This window comes from Leuciscus leuciscus (genome assembly GCF_965113295.1).
Source record: "Leuciscus leuciscus genome assembly, chromosome: 4".
Taxonomy (NCBI): Eukaryota; Metazoa; Chordata; class Actinopteri; order Cypriniformes; family Leuciscidae; genus Leuciscus; species Leuciscus leuciscus.
The window spans coordinates 3,574,414-3,597,601 of record NC_138728.1 but is presented as its reverse complement, the minus strand read 5'-3'; the positions used below and the strand labels follow the sequence as shown (position 1 = coordinate 3,597,601).

The 23,188-nt window shown below is 40.0% G+C and overlaps 1 protein-coding gene and 1 long non-coding RNA gene across 5 annotated transcripts in view; one reads left to right on the top strand and one right to left on the bottom strand.

Moving 5' to 3' along the window:
* LOC309496758 overlaps window positions 1-23,188 on the top strand; it is a 226,906-nt gene that overhangs the window by 55,944 nt on the left and 147,774 nt on the right. The window lies entirely within an intron of this gene.
* The window catches only part of pde3a (phosphodiesterase 3A, cGMP-inhibited), a 94,449-nt gene that overhangs the window by 40,194 nt on the left and 31,067 nt on the right, over window positions 1-23,188 (bottom strand). For all 4 annotated transcript variants that reach the window (XM_082166754.1, XM_082166752.1, XM_082166753.1 and 1 more), the window contains exon 2: window positions 8,688-8,738. In XM_082166754.1, coding sequence (XP_082022880.1) covers window positions 8,688-8,738 — 51 coding nt within the window. The remainder of the gene's footprint in view (window positions 1-8,687; window positions 8,739-23,188) is intronic.

The following is a 23,188-nucleotide window of genomic DNA, read 5'->3' as shown; positions in this document are numbered from 1 at the left end:
AAAGTTGCTGAAGCACTTTCGCTTTGAGAGCGGCTGACAAAACCCAGAGAGCCCGGCCTTAAAAAGCACACATTATCTCGCTCTTCAGCGCAACCTTTACGACATCCTGTGATAGCGAAATCTGCCCATTACCTGACTGAAATGGACTCTCTCCACGGCTAATGCCCTCGGATTAGTGTGATTGTGTATGTGTGCTTATGTGTGTGTGCATAGGTGATATCAACAACAGATCCAGGGAACAAAATGAGGGTTGCTGGTGGAAACAGTATTGATCCGCCCTGGTCATTGTGAGCGGCGGTACACACATCAGGACAGCCGGGAGGGAAAAGTCCTCTAATAGCGTCTCATTGATCACAGTGAACTAGGGCTTATGCACTAGACAACTGTTTAGCACAGCACAGAGAGATGCTGAGTCATGGTATTATTCTCCGTGCATATGCATTCAAAACACAGCGTCCGATGGGATGAGAATGTGCTTTAGCATTAAAGCGAGAGCGAGGGCTTTGATTCATGCGCAGGCACGTGTTTCTACGGAGGAACACACACACACACACACACACACACACACACACACACACACACACACACACACACACACACACACACACACACGAGACCGCATCACGCAGATGGTAAAGCTCCATCCACGGGCAGAACAGATGCAGCGAGGCATGAAAGAGGAACAACCCTGTACACCACACCAGCTGAGATGTTTCTCTCACTCCGTCAAAATACCATAGCATCAATGAGCCCTTTCTGTTAGTTCACACAATATACACAAGTGTGCTTAAGTGTATATCACAAAACCTGTAAAGAACATGTAAGGGCCCTATATCACCCCAAAATTAAAAGAAAATTCAATTATATTTTGCATAAAAAATTAAGCGTGTTTTTATGAGTATTGAGTTTCTAATAGTAAGCATAGTAAGCATATTTCACCCTTAAATTAATGTAATGCAAAAAACAATAAAATAAACATTTATAATGATAGATTGTGTATTTTAATTATAGGCAGGGGTGCACATAACTGGTGCGCATGCGTCGGGAAAATAAACCATGCGCATCAGAAAACATGGAGGGAAGCGCTTTTGAGGACCAACATTTTTACGGACAGGGACACGTTTACTTACTGGAGTAGGGTTATTCTCCATCTCTGGTAAGATAGCAATCATGATGGTAAGTGTGTTCATTAATAGGGGTGCAATGGATCGCAGTTTATCCGTGTGATCCGTACGGACGAGACCCCGCGGTGAAAGTTTATCATTCGGAAGTGTTTTGTCTTGCAAATTTGCACATTCAAGCGATTTTTAAACGCGGAAGAAGAGGCGAAAATCAGGATTCAAGTGAAGAGAGAGAGAGAGAGAGAGAGAGAGAGAGAGGCATGTTTCAGACTGAATTACTTCCTCTTACGCATTTACTTGCGCTTGAACAGACATATACACACAAAATTATGTCAAAATACCAGTTTTAAAAAAAATGTTTTTATAGAAATCTTTTATGTCCACCAAGGCTGCATTTATTTGATTGATTGAAATTTTGAAATATTATACAAATTTAAAATAACTATTTTCTATGTGAATATATAGTTGTTGTTTTTTTATTAATTTCTGCGCATAAAAGTTGTATTTTCAGCATCATTACTCCAGTCTTCAGTGTCACATGATCCTTCAGAAATCATTCTAATATGATGATTTGATGCTCATGAAACATTTCCGATTATTATTATCAAAGTTGAAAACATTTAATTTTTTCAGGATTCTTTGCTGAACTTTAAAAGAACAGCATTTATTTTAAATAAAAATCTTTTGTAGCATTATAAAATGACTTTACTGCTGCATCCTTGATAAATAAAAAGATGAACCATTCTGACCCCAAACTTTTGAATGGCAGTGTACATAAATCTAAATAAATCTATATATGTGGTATACAAGGCACATGCACACACACTCAAACACACTTAAATCATCAACCAGCCCAGATCTTTAACCACTAGCTCCAGATCTCCGCACCACCGCCTGAACGTAATGATATTACAGTCTTGGCCGGTGGAATGTATTTATGTTTATGCATGGAAATGAGTTTTTAAGCATGAGAAGTGACACAAAACAAGCGTGACAAACAGTCGTAGCTCTTTAGCACCACACTGACTGTGTTTCGGCATGGCTCTCGCCCCACGACGGCAGTTTTAACAGCCAATGTGTCACAACGGCATCATAAAAATTACAGCACGACTAAATTGTGAATGAACTGAGCTGCCGGAGGACCTCACAACACAAGAATGTTAATGGCAGCTTGTGGAAGGAGCTCGTTTTAAAGGCTTCTTCACTCAACAATACTGAATTGGCGGAAGGAGTCTATGTCACGTCGCTTTGACACTTTCACCCATGTGCAAGAGCCAAGCGTTTTCAAACCTCTGTTTTGGTGCATAGACTACAAACCACGCCAATATTGTGCACTGTTGAAAAATGAGGTGGTTTTTATATGGGGTTACTTGAGATTCTTGGTGTGGCGTCCCACAAATTCCAAGAGCTCAACTCTTGTTCTGTGACGTCTGACTGCGGTGATGTTGGATGCAGACGTCTTTATTCTTGACTCAATGTTACCGAAGGTAATGATCTGAATCCAATGAGCTTCCAGCTTTGAACCAAAATATTGTATTTGATCTCGTTCCATTTTTTTCTTCTCTCCGTTCAAAACATAATTTTTTGTCATCATGATACACGCTTTAAGCCGACCCGGGCCGTTGTGTGAGGCGAGTTTGGCTGGGAAAGGTGATCGAGATGAAGATAAATCCATAAGTGGACTAGTGATTTACACAACCTCTGAGCTTCCCCGACTCGCCACAAATCTCCTTCTCCACACAGACACACGGCGTGACTCACAGGAAATACTGTATGACGGTAAAATACATCCATTTGATGCCTGAGAAAACAAAGAGACCCTGAGGATCCCTTTGGATTCTGAGTGACACCTGAGTAGAAGCTTGAAATAAACATTTTCATTACACAAGTAAAATATTAAATATAAAAAATATTTTTGTTTCAGATATAAAACCTTCATTTAAATTCAGTTGAATATATAAAACAACTCAGACGAATACTAAAAACTAAAACTTAAAAACTATATAGACATTAACAAAAACTTTAAAAAACTAAAACTAATAAAAAGACACATTTTTGTATATATATATATATAAAAAAAAATTTAACTACACAAAAACAACAAAAATACTAAAACTTTAAATTAAAATAATATATATATATATATATATATATATAAAATAATTAATAAAATAAAATAAAAAACTATAATAGTATATCAATGATATTTATATTTATATACATACTTATATACAATATTTATATACAATGGTTTTTTGTACTACATAGTCAAAATTTGGACACATCTTCCCCTTTTTATTCTGAATATCTCCCATATTTAAGAATAATAGTATCACAGCTTTGAAATATCACAAATAGAAATATTGGAATTCTGCAGTTACCAAAAATAAAAAACATCTTTCATTAAAAATTTAGTTGTGCTACGAAATGTATTTTTTGTCCAGAAAATTATATAAAAATTATATAAATATATATATATATATATATGCCACCGGAAGCATTTATATTGAAAATAGCCTGTTGCTAAGGCAAGCCAGGCAAAAAGAGCGTTACCTCAGGGCCCAGACCAATAAATAGTTATTTGGGGTAAACTGGTCAACAAAAACGCCTTCCCACTCCCACTTTTTTACGACACACTGAGACTTGATAGTTGTTCTTCACTCACTCTAAAAGTGGCGTTCACACTGACAGTGAATTTGCAGCGGCAAGGCAACCAGAAGTCATTTCCATGCGGGAACATGAGTAACTATAATATAATATAATAATATAATATCAAATCAAGATTTCTTTTTTTTTTTTTTTGGGCAAAATACAACAGAACATGTTCATTTGTGAGAAAAGTTTGTTCGTGCAAATGAGCAGTGACGCAGTGTGGCGGCTACTAATGAGTGTGAAGGTAGTTGAGCACTGACACCAACAATACATCCACTTGGGAGACCCAGTGCACCCTGGGAAAGGTTTGAGGAAGAGCAAGGTCTCCTGAGGACCACACATTCACACTTCTTCACTTTCTCTCCTCTCGTCAATGTCACAAGTTCAAATATCAGCCGTGTTTGCACTACTCCACACCTTTATAAGGTATTGGAGCCTGGAGATGGCTGCTTTCCATGGATCAATAAGAGGAAAACAGGCAGGAATCAGGCACACGAACGACTGCACTTTGAAATCAACGAGAACTTTGTAGTGCTAATCAGTGTTTCATGCAGCAAATACGATACAGAGACAAAAGAGAACCACGTCCCTTAACTGACAAATGATAAAACCAGTCGATAATTAGAAAAGAGAGCAAGCTATGTTAGCGCACACACACACACAAATATGTATGAACACCATGTGTGCCTGAATATGACTGTGAAGCAGAAAGAGCAGCATCGATCCTCAGGGGGAGGATATCCTTCCGATAAGACGGCTTAGACACTGAACACACACACACACACACACACACACACACACACACACACACACACACACACACACACACACACACACACACACACACACACACACACACACACAAACAACTCGCCTCCCACTATTCATTTGCCACTAAGCCCTGAAATGCAGACACTACTAGTTATTCAAGCTTGATTGTTACATCACAAAAAGGTGTGTAAAGAACATTTTGCATTCTCAGAGTTCCCGCTATAATTTAAACAATATTAGCATGAGCCGTTTTCTCTTTAAAGTCACCATGAAATGAAAATGGGCAATTCATATTTTTTATGGAATATTGCAATATTTATTATAAATGATTTATCCATGGACATTTTTTTATTCATGTGCGTCATAATCTTGAATCAAACCCCCCCCCCCCCCCCATCCCCCCAAACTGGGGTAACCTGTCACTCACATGAGATCAGCTGATATCAAACCACAGCCATCCAATCAATTTCCCATGGACAAAATCAAGCCCCGCCCACATATGTTCTTGTTCGAGAAGCCATTTCACTAGGGAATAGGCAAGAAAAGATGATAGCTATTTCTGCTTCATGACGACATTTAGGTCATCTACTATTACTAACTACTATTACTATATACTAACTAGGCACTATGTACTCAACCGTGTAGTGTAATAATTGTATATTGTTATTTTGTCATTCAGCATCAGAGTCTGTTAGCCCCTCCCCCTCAATATCAGAGTCTGTAAGCCCCTCCCCCTCAACATCAGAGTATACTAGCCCCTCCCCCTCATCATCAGAGTCTGTTAGCCCCTCCCCATCAACATCAGAGTCTGTTAGCCCCTCCCCATCAACATTTACATTTACATTTACATTTAGTCATTTAGCAGACGCCCTTATCCAAAGCGACTTACAAATTAGGACTAAGTTCAGCGAGTCATCATAAAGAGGCAAAAGCAACAACAACGCAGGAAGTGCTCAAAATACGAAGTTCAGGTATTATTCACTATAATACCTAACAGACTCTGTTAGGTATTATATAGTAATAGTAGTTTACTAACTACTATTACTATATACTAACTAGGCACTATGTACTCAACCGTGTAGTGTAATAATTGTATATTGTTATTTTGTCATTCAGCATCAGAGTCTGTTAGCCCCTACCCCTCAACATCATAGTATGTTAGCCCCTCCCCCTCATCATCAGAGTCTGTAAGCCCCTCCCCCTCAACATCAGAGTCTGTTAGCCCCTCCCCCTCAACGTCAGAGTCTGTAAGCCCCTCCCCCTCAACATCATAGTATGTTAGCCCCTCCCCTTCAACATCAGAGTCTGTAAGCCCCTCCCCCTCAACATCAGAGTCTGTTAGCCCCTCCCCCTCAACATCAGAGTCTGTTAGCCCCTCCCCATCAACATCAGAGTCTGTAAGCCCCTCCCCCTCAACATCAGAGTCTGTAAGCCCCTCCCCCTCAACATCAGAGTCTGTTAGCCCCTCCCCATCAACATCAGAGTCTGTAAGCCCCTCCCCATCAACATCAGTCTGTAAGCCCCTCCCCCTCAACATCAGAGTCTGTTAGCCCCTCCCCATCAACATCAGAGTCTGTTAGCCCCTCCCAGTCAACATCAGAGTCTGTAAGCCCCTCCCCCTCAACATCAGAGTCTGTTAGCCCCTCCCCTTCAACATCAGAGTCTGTAAGCCCCTCCCCCTCAACATCAGAGTCTGTTAGCCCCTCCCCCTCAACATCAGAGTCTGTTAGCCCCTCCCATCAACATCAGAGTCTGTAAGCCCCTCCCCCTCAACATCAGAGTCTGTTAGCCCCTCCCCATCAACATCAGAGTCTGTAAGCCCCTCCCCCTCAACATCAGAGTCTGTTAGCCCCTCCCCCTCCACCATTTAAGGAAAGCTGCGACAATTGAGTCCATGAAATGTCCAACATTCCACACTTGTTGTTTTCAGTTAATTAAGTGCATTATCCCGGTATTTTAAAGTGCACTTTTTTAAATTTCATTGTGAGCAAACCACTACCACTATTTATACTACAAAACGGCACACAGGTTCATGAATGGGGACATCTTTCTCTCACACACACACACACACACACACACACACACACACACACACACACACACACACACACACACACACACACATAAATTGCAAATCGCTCACAAAGAACAGCGATTACACACACAAGCGTTGTTTCCTCATGTGGATTGTTCCTGCTATCAGCTCACAGCCTTATGGTTGTCTCAAGGCCCAGTGCATTGTGGGAGGTTGGCCCAGCATACTCTGACAGCTCTATTGTAAGACACGCTGACTGACAGCTGTTTTCTAAGGTCATGTTCATCTCGTGCGGTGCACGCTCATGTAAGCCCTGATGTGTATTATGCTTTAACTTATGTCTCTGTCAGCACTGTAATAGCTGTAACTCATCTCTGGCTGTCTAGGTTTACCACAGCAGCTTTTGATGCAAATCCCCTCGCGGAAACAGCAGACCTCCGTTAACACACGACCCCGGATGAAATCACTGTCCTTCTGACGGGCTGCACCGCAAGGCCCCGATGCCAAAGTCTCGAGTGACCCGACAGAAAGAAAAAAAGAGTTTCCTTTCTGTCAGAGGCAAAGGCATAAATAGGTGGAGGTTAGACTGCTGGGAATGAAAGAAACACCAAGGGACAAACGCAGGGGCACAGAGTACAGAAACACGTCAGTAAAGACGTCAACACTGCTCCCTGCTCTCACCCAGCCGTGAAGAGAACTAGATAAAATGTGCAAACACATTAGCATATGTGCACACACACACACACACACACACACACACACACACACACACACACACACACACACACACACACACTAGGGAGTTCCTGAATAAAATAAAAAAAGTGTGGCCACAAACTCAGTAAATCTAAAACACACACACACACACACACATCCAAAATAATCATTCTGGGTCATATGTCAACAAATGTCTGAATCTATAAGATAAAATATTATCCATTAACCATTACATATTTTATACAATTGGTAACACTTCACAGTCTTCACATAACTCTAAAGATGGGATTAAAAAACAAAAGGACAAATACAGATTCATAGTACTTTACCACTGATGTATCCTTGTAGTTCTTTAACAACATCCTCCTCCATGAAGTGACATTATTTATATACATGTTGCACTTCTTTCAATTACACAAGCATTTTACAAAGTTGCAAAGTTCAAAAGGAACTGCAGGAACAGGACAGACTCTCTTCTTGCCAAGTGTGATGTCGTCACTGATGATGTTTAAAAGACATCATATCCCCGGGTTACAACCAGGAGGTCAGATAGGGGTCACCACCTCACATATTCATTTACACTCTGCTCATAATCATTAATCAGAGATCTAGCAACAAAACAAACAGCTCATAACTCACATTTCACCACAACATCAGAAGATTAGAACTGATATTTTGGATAAAAAAACTATTTTTGGACTTGCTAAAGTGTCATTATTTTCATGACAATTAAGCACAAATTAACCTCCAATTTTCATTAATGACAATTTTAACTTTTGAACTTTGTAATATGCATAAAGAAGTACAGAAGACTTTGAGCAACATGCTTTCCCACTAAAATAAGTTTTTTTCCCCCCACCAAATTATGTCATTTCCATAATGCAATTCAAATTCATATAATTTTCAAATTATTTTCAATGATTCTCATCATATTCTCAATATTGAAATACAATATTTTTTTTACTATAATATGCATTTATTTTTTTATTAACTTAAAAACTTTAAACTTTTCAAATTAACGAGAAAGACTTTGCAAATTTAACCAAAAAATTAATAAAAAAATGCTTAATTGTTTTGAAAATAGTGTCACATGGCAAATAAAACCTAATGACTCTAAAACAGGCTTCATTTTCTTTAAGTAAAAATAATTTTCTATTTCTTTGATTTTGCGGTGAAATGTGGCCCAGAGATGCTCTTTCAGGTTTCATCAGGTTCAGATCCTTCAGCTCTTTTTCAATCATCCACATACACACACACACACACACACACACACACACACACACACACACACACACACACACACACACACACACACACACACACACACACACACACACACACACACACACACACACACACACACACACACACACACACAGAGGGAGACTGACCTGAGATCCTCGGGCACCTCTTTTGTGGTCCCATTCTTGCTGTGGGAGCATCTGTAGACAGACACACAGGATGTTTTGAGTCACACACACAGAACGATGCAGCACATATTCCATTCACCATTCACTATTCAGCATCTAGTGAGGCTACACACTCTCCCTCGCTCACTAAAAATACAGCACAGAGAGAGAGAAAGAGAGAGAGAGAGAATGAGAGAGAGAGATCAGCGCCTCCAGGGATGCCTCTCTCTCTCTGCCTCTCTCTCTCTCTCTCTCTCTCTCTCTCTCTCTCCCCCCCCTCCCTCTCCCTCTCGCACACTTTCCATTTTGTTCAGTGACACACGCTCATAATTCAATTTCACAGTCAGGCTGCCTTTACTCTGCGCTCTTCGCCTCTTAACAGCTCCTCAAAGGCTGTAAACTTTACACACTCTAATTAACAGACAGTAGGAGGTTTCCGCAGGCGGCAAAAAACAGGCCTCGTTGACTCAAGAGTCGCGAAAAAAAAAGAAAAAAAAAGAAGTGTTGCCCACAATTGAATAGCACCCTTTTCGAGAAACACCAGAGGACGAAAAGCAGAGGAGCGCGGGACGCCCTCTCAACCCCCGCCGAAATAGCCTCAGGACTCAGGCCTGGGAAACTAGACTCTTATAAATAAAATGTAGCTATTTGGATGAATATTTTCCTTTGGTTTGAAGGGAGAGGAAGCCAAACAAATGGCATTCTGGCTGGGTTTATTGTATACAGCGAGACAGGCTGTAAATCAGGGTACTTGCTCCGGCCACCCTCGATCCCGTCAGCTCCCTGGTACACGATGTGACCTGGCACTGCATGTAAACACCACGGCATAGCAGAACTACAGGAGTGTTCACAGCTGGAGGACGTCCTAATAACTACAAATAGACTTTCCAAAGTTGGGCGAAACGGTCATGGAAAACTCAAAAATAGTTCACATTTGATATAATCTGTCAGAGAAGGAATAATATGTTGATATTCTTACATGTAGTGTGAAATATACAGTAGCTGTTTGTGAATGTAAAAGATAGAGATGCACAGATAAATGGAGCAATTGTCTCCTAAAAGAAAGAACCGATTTGCCAGTAATGCTGAAACGAGTCGTCAGTAATTCCAGTCTTACTTCCCGCTCGAACCTACGGTTTGTAACAAATTTGCATAATGCCAGTCTGTTTTCATTGGCTGCCCATGAATAACGTCGACTTTGACCCTAAATCAATCCTTGACCAATCAGAGCAGAGTAGACCCATCACAACAGACTGGGCCATCTGACCAATCAGAGCAGAGTAGACCAATCACAACAGACTGGGCCATCTGACCAATCAGAGCAGAGTAGACCAATCACAACAGACTGGGTCATCTGACCAATCAGACCAGAGTAGACCAATCACAACAGACTGGGTCATCTGACCAATCAGACCAGAGTAGACCAATCACAACAGACTGGGCCATCTGACCAATCAGAGCAGAGTAGACCAATCACAACAGACTGGGCCATCTGACCAATCAGAGCAGAGTAGACCAATCACAACAGACTGGGCCATCTGACCAATCAGAGCAGAGGAAGCTCTCGGAAAGGCGGGGTTTAGAGAGACTGAATCCTTTATTAAACCGTTTCAGACGCTGTGAGAAAGGAGGTGATGCTGCAATGCATATTATGAGGAAATTAAAGTGTTTTTTGACCTTGGATGCATGTAAACCTGTTGTAGGAGACCAACGAAACAAAATTAGACACCTTTAAAATAAAACTCTCTTCTTTGTGCATATGAAATAAATACCATGATACGTGAATATGACAATCATTCACTGTACTTTTTGCAAGTTTTCTTTCTGTCTTTCACATAACAGCATGATATTATGACAGGCTGTAAATGGTTCTGTCGTTAACTCAGTGTCAATCAGAGGAATCTCGGCCGGGCCGCTGCGGGTTACATAATGTTACGTAAAGGCTCTTTGGCCGAGGGTCAAGCCGTGTCCTCAACCGAGGTTTTAGGAAACCAACGGATGTCATTCATGACATAGCCATCATGCATTCATTCATTACTGTGATCATTTGCTAGTAAAGAAGTCCTTTCACAGGCTCTTAAGAGCACAGTCCTTGGTTTCAATTCATACATAAATAATAAAGATGATTCACAAACAAACTGCTCCTTTTAGCAAGTTCTGGCATTAAAACTACAAGGCTGTTTATTGAAACCATGAGACATGAACAATTATTAAAAATCTGAGTGACAGAAGCGTCTGACGGAACCCTTTAACATTCTATATAGAACCTTTTCTTTAAACTGAGTGTGTCCGTTTTTTTTTTTTTTTAAGTGTTTATTAAATAAACCATTTGAACAAACTGATTGTCTAAAATGAACCTCCCAGTCCGTGTGCAGTGTAGCTTAAAAAGTGTTTGAGCAGCAGTTATATCACAACAACAAACATTATACAGATCCAGACTTATGATGAACCGTTTTCCTTCAGTTATGACCAATATTATACACTCTCAGAAAAAAAGGTACAAAAGCTGTCACTGTGGTGGCACTTTTTCAAAAGGTACACTTTTGTACCTAAAGAGTGCATATTAGTCCCTCAAAGGTACATATTGGTACCAAAAGTGTACATATTAGTTCTGAAAGTGTACATATTAGTACCAAAAGTGTACATATTAGTACCTAAATGGAACATTTTAGAACCTTTTTGAAGCGTACCGTCCCAGTGACAGCTTTTGTACCTTTTTTTCTGAGAGTGTATCAGAAAATAATAGGACATGAGTGCATCAGCATCAGTGAAGGAGAATACACAAGTCTAGTAGAGATTGAGCTTCTGGACAGGCGTATCTGTCTTTAGCATCTTTAGCAGGAATCTTTCACACGTTTTCAGCCGACTTCCAGAGAGAAACACTTCTTTGAAAAGTCAACATTGCACAGACAAAACCTGCCAGGCTTTCTGGTCGGGGGTTTATTTCACAGAAACGGCAGTGTGGCATTTTAGCTGCTATATTAATAACAGAGCCTGACGTAGATCCACCCTCATCTACCGCTGTTAAAATCATTAAACTATTCATAAAACACAGGAGAACGGGCAAAGGAGAGATTTTCCAAGGTATTTCAAAGGCTTTTCCATCTGACCGCAGCCAGCGCCGTCACTCACTCAGATCAGCCTTTATTTACACATAATTGAACTATTACTGTACTTGCCCTCCATTTAAAAGCAAGAGAAAGATATTCGCAAACACAAAACAGCACCTAAAATTGGATTTAACAGCATCTTCACAAATATTTATCTTCCCCCGATACAAAAGCGGCGCTCGCTAGAGAGGATTTCTCCAGGGACCGACACTAACGGGCCGTGTTAATGAGATTTCTCTTTATTCAGACGTCATTGTAGCGAGGACAGACAATAATCTGCCATTAATAACCGAGCTCTCCATTTTCTAAGCGAAAGGGTTGAATGGAGGAGAACTAGTCGTGACAGAATGGCGCAGCTCTCAGAGGACTAAGTGACAGATGAGGCAATCCTCATAATAAGGCGCATGATGCAGCAGCGCTTTAATATTGCATGAACGAGCTGCAGCCGGCAGTCCCGCTAGCAGCAAACGCTCGCTCTTCCAGCTCTCTCTCTCTCTCTCTCTCTCTCGAGCATCTCGCTAGTGATGTTCGGAACAACCCTCTACTACTCTTTCCTGCAGTATGCATACTGTGCACAGTGTGTGTGTGTGTGTGTGTGTGTGTGTGAGAATTTTCTTTATGAATGGAATACCGCATCAACGACTAAAAATTGCCAAAATGTGAAGTAGTATGTGAAGTACAGCACTGCATTTGTATCGCCTGCTTCCCTTTTATGGGACTTCATTTTTATTCTACTTTTGGTTAAAAACAACAACATAAATAGACAAAAAAAAAAAAAAAACACTATATTAATAATGTATTTATTTAATATTTACTACTACTACTACTACTAATAATAATAATAATAATTATTATTAATTATATAATGATAGTAATAATTTATAGTAGAAACTAAATAAAATAAAATAAAATAAATAAAATAAAAACTATGGGACTCTAAAGTATATTTTATTGACTTTTTTATTCTAAATGGTTTAAGAATAACCATAAATAGACCTAAAATAATCCAAAATAAAAACGATATATAAAACGTATTATTATTATTATTATCATTATTATAATATTATATTTAATACTATTATTATATAAAATTTTAATAAAAATACTATACATTTAAATACATTTTGAATAAAAATAAATAGATTTAAAATAACCCAAAATAAAACATTTTACATAAACGCATATAAAACTTATGAAATATATCATATCAATATTAAATTAAATCAATAAAATATTAAAAATATAAAATCATTTACATAGGTTTATAATTACATAAAATTAAACCTTTAACCCTAAAAAAGTAAAATAAACCTAAGTTGTATAAACTAGTCTTTTTTTAATTTTCCTTTTCTTTTCTTTTTCTTTCCTTCTTGCTTTCTTTCCTTTTTTCCCTTAGCTTCAAATTTCTACATTATTATACCAGAATTATTACCTTGAAAAAGTTTTGAAATTACATTTTTATTTTCATTGAGCTCATTGCATTGCATTCTGGGATTGCTGACCCTGTAATACATGTGATGTTTCCCTAGAATTTGGTCAAAAGTAGATTTTTATTGTTTTATTTTATTTTACTTCTTGCTTTCTCTCCTAAAATATAAAATAGACTAAACTTCTTTAAAAAAAAATAAAAAATAAAAGTTGATGTGACAACAATGTAGCATGCTACTACTATTTGAACAAATTGCATATTAGAATCTGTTTCTTCTATACCCCAGCATGCAGTGTGCAGTATAGTACGCAGTATAGTATGCAGTATATGCAGTGAGCATTACTCTAGTATTCCATTCTGGAATTCTGCCTGTTTTTCCCCGTGACCTCCCTCAGCTTGAGCAGCCTAGAGCAGGACTTGAGACGCATCTCTCAGCCATTACGCCACTAATGCGCTTTTAATAATGTAGAGACTGTGGGTGAGCTGGAAATCACACAGGACTGAACGCAGCCCAGTGCTCCACTACGGCTCGCTCATTTCACAATGATTCATTCATATCCAGCGTCCTGCACACACTCACAGTTACTCCACACACACTTGTGTTCTCTATCGCTTCATTAGAATACATACACTGTAACTGCGCCATTTCTCATGCACTGCTTTCAGTTGTTAAAGAGAAAGATAATACGGGGGGTAAAAGCTATAAATATCCTCTTTATTTGAGCATCTGCAAATGTCTGTCTGTGTGCAGAGATTGTGAAGTGAATAATCAAAACTGAATAATAGCCTCCAATAATTCCAAACTCACACTTCTCGCTTGCATGTCATATCGGGCTAGATTAAGTGCAAATTACGCACACTTTTTAATAAGGCTGAATGTTTAGTCAAGAGTGTTTGTTCACCCTCCCACCCCCCCACTTTCGCTTGTTCTGCCTATTTAATTGACTTTATTGACTGCTCTTCTTCTGACGGCCTGCAGGTGGCGCAGTGAGTGGAATCCTAAAGGCACCAGAGCAGTGATTCTGTGAGAGGAGTTACTGTGGGACATGAGAGAAAAACACTGCTGAGCTGCCAAAACACTTTAAAAGGAAAACACTAGAGAAAGGAAAGTGACATGCGGTATAGATATAAGACCGTTCTCACATCTGAATATATCTAAAATCATAATGCACTGAAAAGATTAACGTTCAAACAAATTTCGGTCAGAAATTACAGGCTGCAAAAAAGTATTTGTGTCTTGATTTTCAGTAAAATATCTAAACATTCTTAAGATACATGTACTTGAGAAGCAAATTGACATGCAAAGTCTTGTTTACGGAAACAATTCAGCAAAATTAAGAATGCTTAAAACAATAACAAATATCTGCCAATGTGGTCAGAAAAATAAAACTTGTTTTCCGTTTGAATTGGGTTTATTTTTCTGACCCCATTGGCATTTTTTTTTTCTTCTTTTAAATATAAACTCACTTAATTCTCAAAATGTTTTAGTACACAATACTTGCTACCTGAAGTAATTTTGCTGCTCAGGTTAATAAGAATATTTCGATATTTGAACTGAAAAACAAGTAAAAAAAAAATACTAAGACATTTTTTTCCAGCAGTGCATTGAATTAAACAGAAAAATTTGAAGTAGAAAGACTGAAATAGTTGCGCATCACTGTTTTACTATCATATTCGGACATATTATAGAGAATAAAGCCTGATATTCAATTAGAAAATATGTAAGGGACGTGCATTAGGAAAGTAAATCAGGCCATTTTTGATTTTATGACGACTTTAATGAACGTGAAATCAAATTTAATAAAGCGAAGAGGCGTTGCATTTAAACTCAATTGATAGGTAATGATGAATCTTAAAGCAATCTTTAAGATGTTAATTCCTGTTATTATGACATTGAGCAAACACAACGGCATTCGTCACTTGTCACAACCGTCACATTGTTTGGTTTGATCTGCTCTGTTGAGAAACAGCATAAATATTTGTTAAAAGATGACAGGGACTGACAAAAGCCCATCTGAGTGATATGGATGCGGTCATACGGTGCGATAATGACTTTTCAGCGTCTGTTCTGGGTCACTGGGCCTGACTGGCGGTGGACATCCCTGTGCGCTTGTGAAAGGTGATCCCTGTCAGGCCCGTTCTGCTGCGCCGTGCACCACGGGTTCTGTCCACACTAATATATCCTGGTCTAAAGACAAAAACAAGAGAGCTGGACAGGAAATGCTTGGCCTCCCCTGAGACCTCGACCTCTGACCTGACTCAGATCCAGTCCCAGAGGTTTGGTGGAGGGGTGTTGGGTGAAGGAACAAAGGACCCTGGAGAAGGAGTTTTAGGTTTCCAGGAACAGAGAGACAGAAGCACTGGCCAGACAAACCTTCACATCACCATTAAAATACTGGAGCAATGAGCTTTAGGAGCACAGACTCGACATATTGCACAATACATCAATGTCATAGAGTGAAACAAAGAACGATAGAACGATAGATAGACGGACAGATAGACGGATAGATAGATAGATAGATAGATAGATAGACGGACAGATAGATAGATAGATAGACGGATAGATAGATAGATAGATAGATAGACGGACAGATAGATAGATAGATAGATAGAACGATAGATAGAACGATAGATAGATAGACGGACAGATAGATAGATAGATAGATAGACAGATCGATAGATTCATAAATAGATAGATAGATGGATAGATGGACAGATAGATAGATAGATAGATAGATAGATAGATAGATAGATAGATAGATAGATAGATAGATAGATAGATAGAACGATAGACGGACAGATAGATAGACGGAGAGATAGACGGACAGATAGATAGACGGACAGATAGATAGATAGATAGAATGATAGATTCATAGATAGATAGATAGAACAATAGATTCATAGATAGATAGATGGACAGACAGATAGATAGATAGATAGATAGATAGATAGAACAATAGTCAAGTCAAGTCAAGTCAAGTTTATTTGTATAGCGCTTTTCACAATACAGATTGCATCAAAGCAGCTTCACAGTATTAAATTTAAATAATACAACAAAGTTTGTTTCAAGAGGAATTTATTGATTGATAAAATTAAATTAAATATCCCCAAAATATCCCCAACTGAGCAAGCCAAAGGCAACAGTGGCAAGGAACCGAAAAACTCCATCAAGTGACCTAATGGTGTCCTAAAACTCCATCAGGTGCCTTAATGGAGAAAAAAAACAATAGATTCATAGATAGATAGATAGATAGAACGATAGATAGATAGATAGATTCATAGATAGATAGATAGAACAATAGATTCATAGATAGATAGATAGAACGATAGATAGAAAGAACAATTCTTGTTAATTGATTTTCAAGAAATATCAACACCTTTTAAAAAAGTTACAAAATTCCCGACAGAATAAAACGTCCACATTCACGCTGAACCTCTCACATCATTAACTGCACATGCTAATCAAAGTGAGGGTGTTGCTAAAACATGTTCACCGCCAGTAAATCACCGACTGAATCTGCTGTTTGACTGAGCTCAGGCACAGCTCTGGCCAAATCTCTCGGTCACACTTGCGTCACTCCACAGGAAGGCCAGATTTACTGTTTGTGTCAATATGCATCAGGAATTAGCCAACAGCTTCGCAAAGAGGAAAACCCATTTCACTTTTTTTTGCACTTCAGCACAACATCTTTCAGCGCTCTGTTCGCGCATCTAACCTACATTGCGAAAGTCGACGCATTCCAGTCCGTTTACAGTTTGCGTGCAGCTCCGCACAAAAAACCCCTGGCGCGTTTGGCCTGCGGTGTGAAGCTTTTAATGACGCCAACAGTCTGACTGCTGAAACGTATCCTTCAGTGCCACAAGGGCCGCTGTTTAAACCCAGCGAACGGCTCCACACTGTAACCCTCTGTGCTCCAGTCAAAGCGGCCAGAGGAACAAATTGCTCCCCAGGACTCCATTTTCTGTTTCTTAGCTGCTCGAAACTGAGCGGAGCCACAACAGCGTTAACACCATATCATTACATGTTACACAGCATGAGCAATGGAACGGCCTGAGCTAACGGGACCGCATGCACTGAGCCATAAAACCTCGGAAAAGACACACGAGGCAGTCCGTTTGGGCATTTTCAGAACAAAGAGCCATTCGTTTCAAACTACGCTGTGCGCTGGTACAACACTGACAGAGCGTGATTAAGTTTACTCGCCGCAACTAATATGTTCTCGGCCTGTGAGAGCTGTCAAGTAAAGGCTATTAGAGGACACTTGCAATGACCAGATGAAGGGGTTTCGCTCTCTGAGGTGTAATTGACTGTATTAGGGATGATGGGATTGTGGCGGTCGTTCGGCTGCTGTTCGCTGTCAAGCCGATATGGCCCACGTTCTGGAAATGTCAAGTTTGTAATGAATGAAGTGCATTGCAGATTCAAGACAGGGATGAGGTGTGATGAACCTTTTGCATGCTCAATTGTGACTGACATCAACACCCTGTGGAGGATCTGTGTGTGAGAAAGAAAGAAGGAATGTGTGTGTCAACATTATTATTAGTGCTGGTTAGCGAGGCAATAGAGGAGAACAGGGACTGTAAATTGCTATTCTTCATTTCGTTCATGTGTCAGACGAATTCTCACTTTGACACTGGGACAGATATAAGATGGTAAAAGAATCCCTAGATGCAATGATGAGTTAAAGACCGTCAACAGGAAGATGAAGAAGGAATGAGGAAGAGGAAGTCAACACAGCTGACACCCAGGTCCTCAAAAGATGACCAAATAAAATTTACATTTTTAAAAATATTATTCATATTACAATTATATTAAAATATTGAACAGTTGATCAAATAATCAAATATTTCATATTAAATACTGATGAAATATAAATCAAAGTTTTTAATTAGTTAATTTTTAAAAACTTTTTATTAGTTATTTTATTTCTTAAGCATATGTTATGATTATTTATGGAATATCTTTTAAACCCCTTTTATGTAAAGCATTTTGATATTCAATTATGCAATAAATGTGCCATATAAGTAAACTTGCCTTGCCTAAATACACATTTTAAAGGAAAACAGAAATCTGTGAATCTTTTAAGGCATTTAAACCTCAAAATTTGCCATCTTTTTTAGTTCTTCCATTTCTTTCAATTGCAATTCATTCATAATTCAACTTACAATTTAATATTAAAATTATGCAACTGAATAAGATTTGAGTTCTACAGCAGAGCCCACATTTCCAAATCATAACATTTAAAGCATTAATTCATTTCTTTTAATTGTGTGCGTCCAAACAGGCATGCTGTGGAGAAAGCGTGCTGTCAAAGTTGTGCAGGTGAGAACAAGCAAACGGCAAAACCAGCCCCATATATTGACGCACGTTCAGGGCCGTTCGCTCACACACACACACACACACACACACACACACACACACACACACACACACACACACACACACACACACACACACACACACACACACACACACACACACACACACACACACACACACACAGTCATAAAGATTCCTCTTCAAGATGGTGTCAGCTCCAACAAACTCAAGCTGGACCACCCAGCACTGTATACGCTCACCGCTGTGAGTTACAGCACATAAATATGGCATCCGACGTCAGTGACAAACGGGCCGTCCGCGCTTCAAGAGGTGACAGTCGGCGCCTTGATTCTCACCGTCTCTGTCTCCTTAATCTAAACAACCCCTGCTCTGTTAAAACGTCTGAGACAAGTTCACATGCAACCTTCACGGTCTGCCAACGGGCACAGGTTAAAACAGGGCAGCGAGAAGCAAGTGACGAATCTGTTCTTTGTTCGTACGACAGGCCCGTCGAGAACATTGTGTTCAGTCGAAGTGCTTCTGGCCAATTAAAAGCCTCCTCTCCCAGCGCTGCTCTCCAGGTCGCTCTCGGGGAGTGAGTGAGAGTGACGTAGGCCTGAGATCTCATGCTGTGTTCACGTTGCCTCTGGCAGGGCCTTGTATGGAATAAAAGCACCGGAGAGGAGACTGCCAGTCACACAAAGGCTTGGGAAGAACAGCCTGCGAACGAGAGAGCCGCAGAAGGTCTTGGCCTCATTAGCGTAACGAGAGATGCACAATGAGGCTCGTCGAAACATCTGTCGATCCCCCGTGTGCCTTCGCGAGGCGTATTGCATTTACAGTGGCGTTTACACTGTCAACAGGCCTCGACTGCTTCGCAACAAACATACCCGCGCCATGTTTATTTGTATAGCGCTTTTCACAACACACACCGTTTCAAAGCAGCTTTACTGTTATGTCTATGATGTCAATTGTGTCAGTAAGTTGAAAATTAAGTCATCATTTACTCATCCTGGTGTTGTTCTTAAGCCGTATGCCCTTCTTTCTAATGATCCCATGTAACACATGCATTATATTCCAAGTGTTCTGGGGGTATATAATAGGGTTTGGTGAAAAACAAATGTATTTTTATGTAATTAACGAAAAACCTGACCTTGGCCGTTGGTCTTCTGTGCTTGACTGCGCGTTCATGAGATCCTATTAGCGCCGCAGTTCACTCCAACACACTCACAAAACAGTTGTGAGAACTTAAGATTAATAAAAACATGACATGAAATACAATCCCTGTACTTTCTTCTCTGAGGTGAATATATCTGTTGTGTTTGTCGCAACAAGTTATTACGTTCACATCTGTCAACTATCATTCTGACTGTCATCAGACAACCGGAGTTAAGATCTGGAGATATTATAATGCACTGAATTTCAGATTGTTTTCACCATATACCATATCGTACATCGTATCAGTATTGTTATATTAATAGATTTAAACATTGGTCAGTATTGTTCTATAAAGGGTTGGTTGTTTGGGTCTCAAAGAGCTTTAATGACGACATGAAAAAGTCTGATGCTCGAACACACGCCGGGAGAAAGTAATTATGGGATTTAGAGTGTGTTCACCCTTGTAGTTTGGTTCGCTTGGCTCAGTCGGTTTGGACCAATGAACCCCCCAAAAAACAAAACAAAAATCATTTAGTCCTGGTTTGCTTAGCGTTCACATTGGCATTTTAACACCGAACCTAAAGATACGAAACCTAAAGGCATAGGGATATGTTCACAGCCTGATTGGTCGGCTTTTATTATGTATATTTTGCGACGGAACTTACCGAACATTTAAAACAATGCTGTGTTTTGGGCTAAATAAGCGAATCCCTCCGTCACACACACAAGCGAAGATCTGCCGTGAGGAGACGCGGTTCTGATGCCTGTACTGAACTTTGATGAGCAACATCGTGACTATGACGAGTAAAAACAGGTTTGCTTGGGCATTCTGTCCTTTTTAGGGTTGCATCTTATGACTTTGTTTTTGGTTCGTTTACATGTTTGGTCCATGTTGCGCTCATATTTCATTCGAACCGCAGAGTTTGTTAGGAAGCGGACCGAGACTCATCTTTTCAGCGTCTTGCTGTGTTCCAGAGTTCAGATGGCAGCGTTCACACTTATTCAAATGAACCGCACTAACAGAGCAATTGCACCAGGGATTGTTTGAATCCAACCAAACATGCCAAGTGTGAACACACCCTTAGCCAATAGTTGGTTTTGTTTTTAGCGAGAGTAGACCATCCCCTGCAAGACAAATGAGACGGCACTGCGGTAAACTTGCTGGAGTGCCTATACCTAAAGAAGTTCCCTGCACTTTTCTGGAAGAGAGAGAGAGAGAGAGAGAGAGAGAGAGAGTGTGTGTTTCTCCTCCAGTGCATTATCTGGTCTCGCACATGCATGTGTACCTATTCATTTGACTGCAGGGTAAATATTTGTCTTGGCAGTGTCAGCGGGGGTCCGGCCTGAGTAAGTGGCACTGAGGGAATTCTCCCATGTTCCGGGGGGAGAGACAGGCACTGGCAGCGCCTCACAAAGCCCAGCTGAGCTCACTGCCAGCCGTCTGCACGTGGAGCCCGCACGCTGCTTTTTCCCTTCGTGCATCTCGCGCATGAAACGCGGATGGAGTCACTGCAGCTCTAAATGTCAAGTGTGATATAGAGGCACTTACGTCAAAATGAGATAAGATTACAGTGGGCTCTGCTGGGGCACTGAAGGCAGAACCCTCAAGAGCACCAGGAAAATGCATTAGTGCATGACAAACACAGCGAAAGAAAGCCGTCTTTCATACTTCATATGCATCCAATGCAACTGTCCACGGCATGTCTTACACTCTAAACAAATTCATTCATACTTACATAAATAAATGCATGGTTGCAAGTTACAAATTCTAATTTATTCATTTAATTATCCTTTTTAGTTGCAAACCTAAGTTGTAGTAACAATGAAATTGACTTGAAAATGAAGTCGTGGATTTCTAGTTTCCAGCATGCTTTGCATAGGGACTGGATAAGGAGAATCAATGTTGAAATTAAGTGTTATATTATGTTTTTTAGTAAAGGGAAAGACCTATAATATCTTACTTGTTCAGTCAATGCTAAATAGCTTACATTTCACATGTGCTATGCTAGCTGTTAATTTGAGATTCAACCATATATATTCCATGTTGAAATTACTTAGAACAATTAGTTTTGAGTAGTCAACTTAAAAATGTGTGTTTATGCTCAATGTAGTTGTTGGTTGAACATAATTTCATTAAATACTCTTTATTGGCATCCATTCCACAAAAGGTTCTTTATAGTGGAAAAATGTTATTTAGATTATTAAAATGTTCTTCACACTAAGAAAAAAATGGTTCTTTTGAGAACTGTTCACTGAAAGGTTCTTTGAGGAACCAAAAATTATTCTTCTATGGCAACGCTGCGAAAACCCAGGGTAGTATGCATGTGCTAACTGTCGCAAAGCACTATAAATCCACCTTTAATCCCTCTCAGATATGTTTTCCCTTCCTTGGAAATGTGCTTAACTCTTCCCGCTGCGTTCGTGTCTCTCATCTCTGCGCAAATCTCCACACCTGCCTGCCCTGGCCTCCGAGGAATCCCCCTCGTCCCGGACGAACCCCCTACTCTAAGCGGGTTAGACCCGCTGCCCATGTCAGACGGGTGAGCGATGACTCACGCAGCTCATCAATGGTGTAAATCCCATCAGTGAAGCTCATCAATGCTAATTAGGCCCAAATCTGCCGGTCGGGAGGCCTGTCGATCTGCACAGCACTTGCTCCCCAATTGCTTATTGATTTGATTTACCTCTTGCGTCACGACGGCCCCCGCAGACCAGTGCCGATTCAAAGGGACAGGTGAGGAGGATCATAGGAAAGAACATTAGAAGATTGTTTCATTACTACAGGAAAAACAAACAACACGGCCAGCTGGAGAGAATACAGACGTCTCTAGGCTCATTAGTGAGGGATCTGGCCACCTCTGATTATCCATGACGTTAAATGCATAACTGCCTGTATGTACAGTATGTGCCAGGCTTGGACAAAGTTTAGAAAGGAAAAAATTGAGAATTTAAAATAGATTGGACACAACACAGTAACGTTGGGTGAACTCAGATATACGAGGAAGCGCTGGATCCAAAGACAAAAGTACAAGCAAACTCGAAAACACCAGGAAATTAAGGGACAAAAACTGAGCATTTCATCAAAACAGCCAAAACTGGACAAGACCTGACAATGAACACAGGAAACACTGAGGTTTAAATACACAAGGAGTAACTGGCAAAGAGACACACGTGGGAAACAATCAGGGAACTAATGAGGGGAGGCAAATGAACTACAAAACAGAGACAGGAAACTGAACATAAAAGTCCAAAACGACACACAACATTTTTGCCTGACGTCGTCATACTCAGATTTTAGTCAGAATATGAGTCTGAAACTGCTCCATTGGGCTGTGATTATGGGGCGCGTTTCAACCGAACCAGGAAGGAAAATGCCTCTGCACTCAATTGGATAGACCTACAACCAATCAGAGCAACGGAGTAAGTGACGTATATGTTCTTCATTCATCTTTCCGATCGACAAATG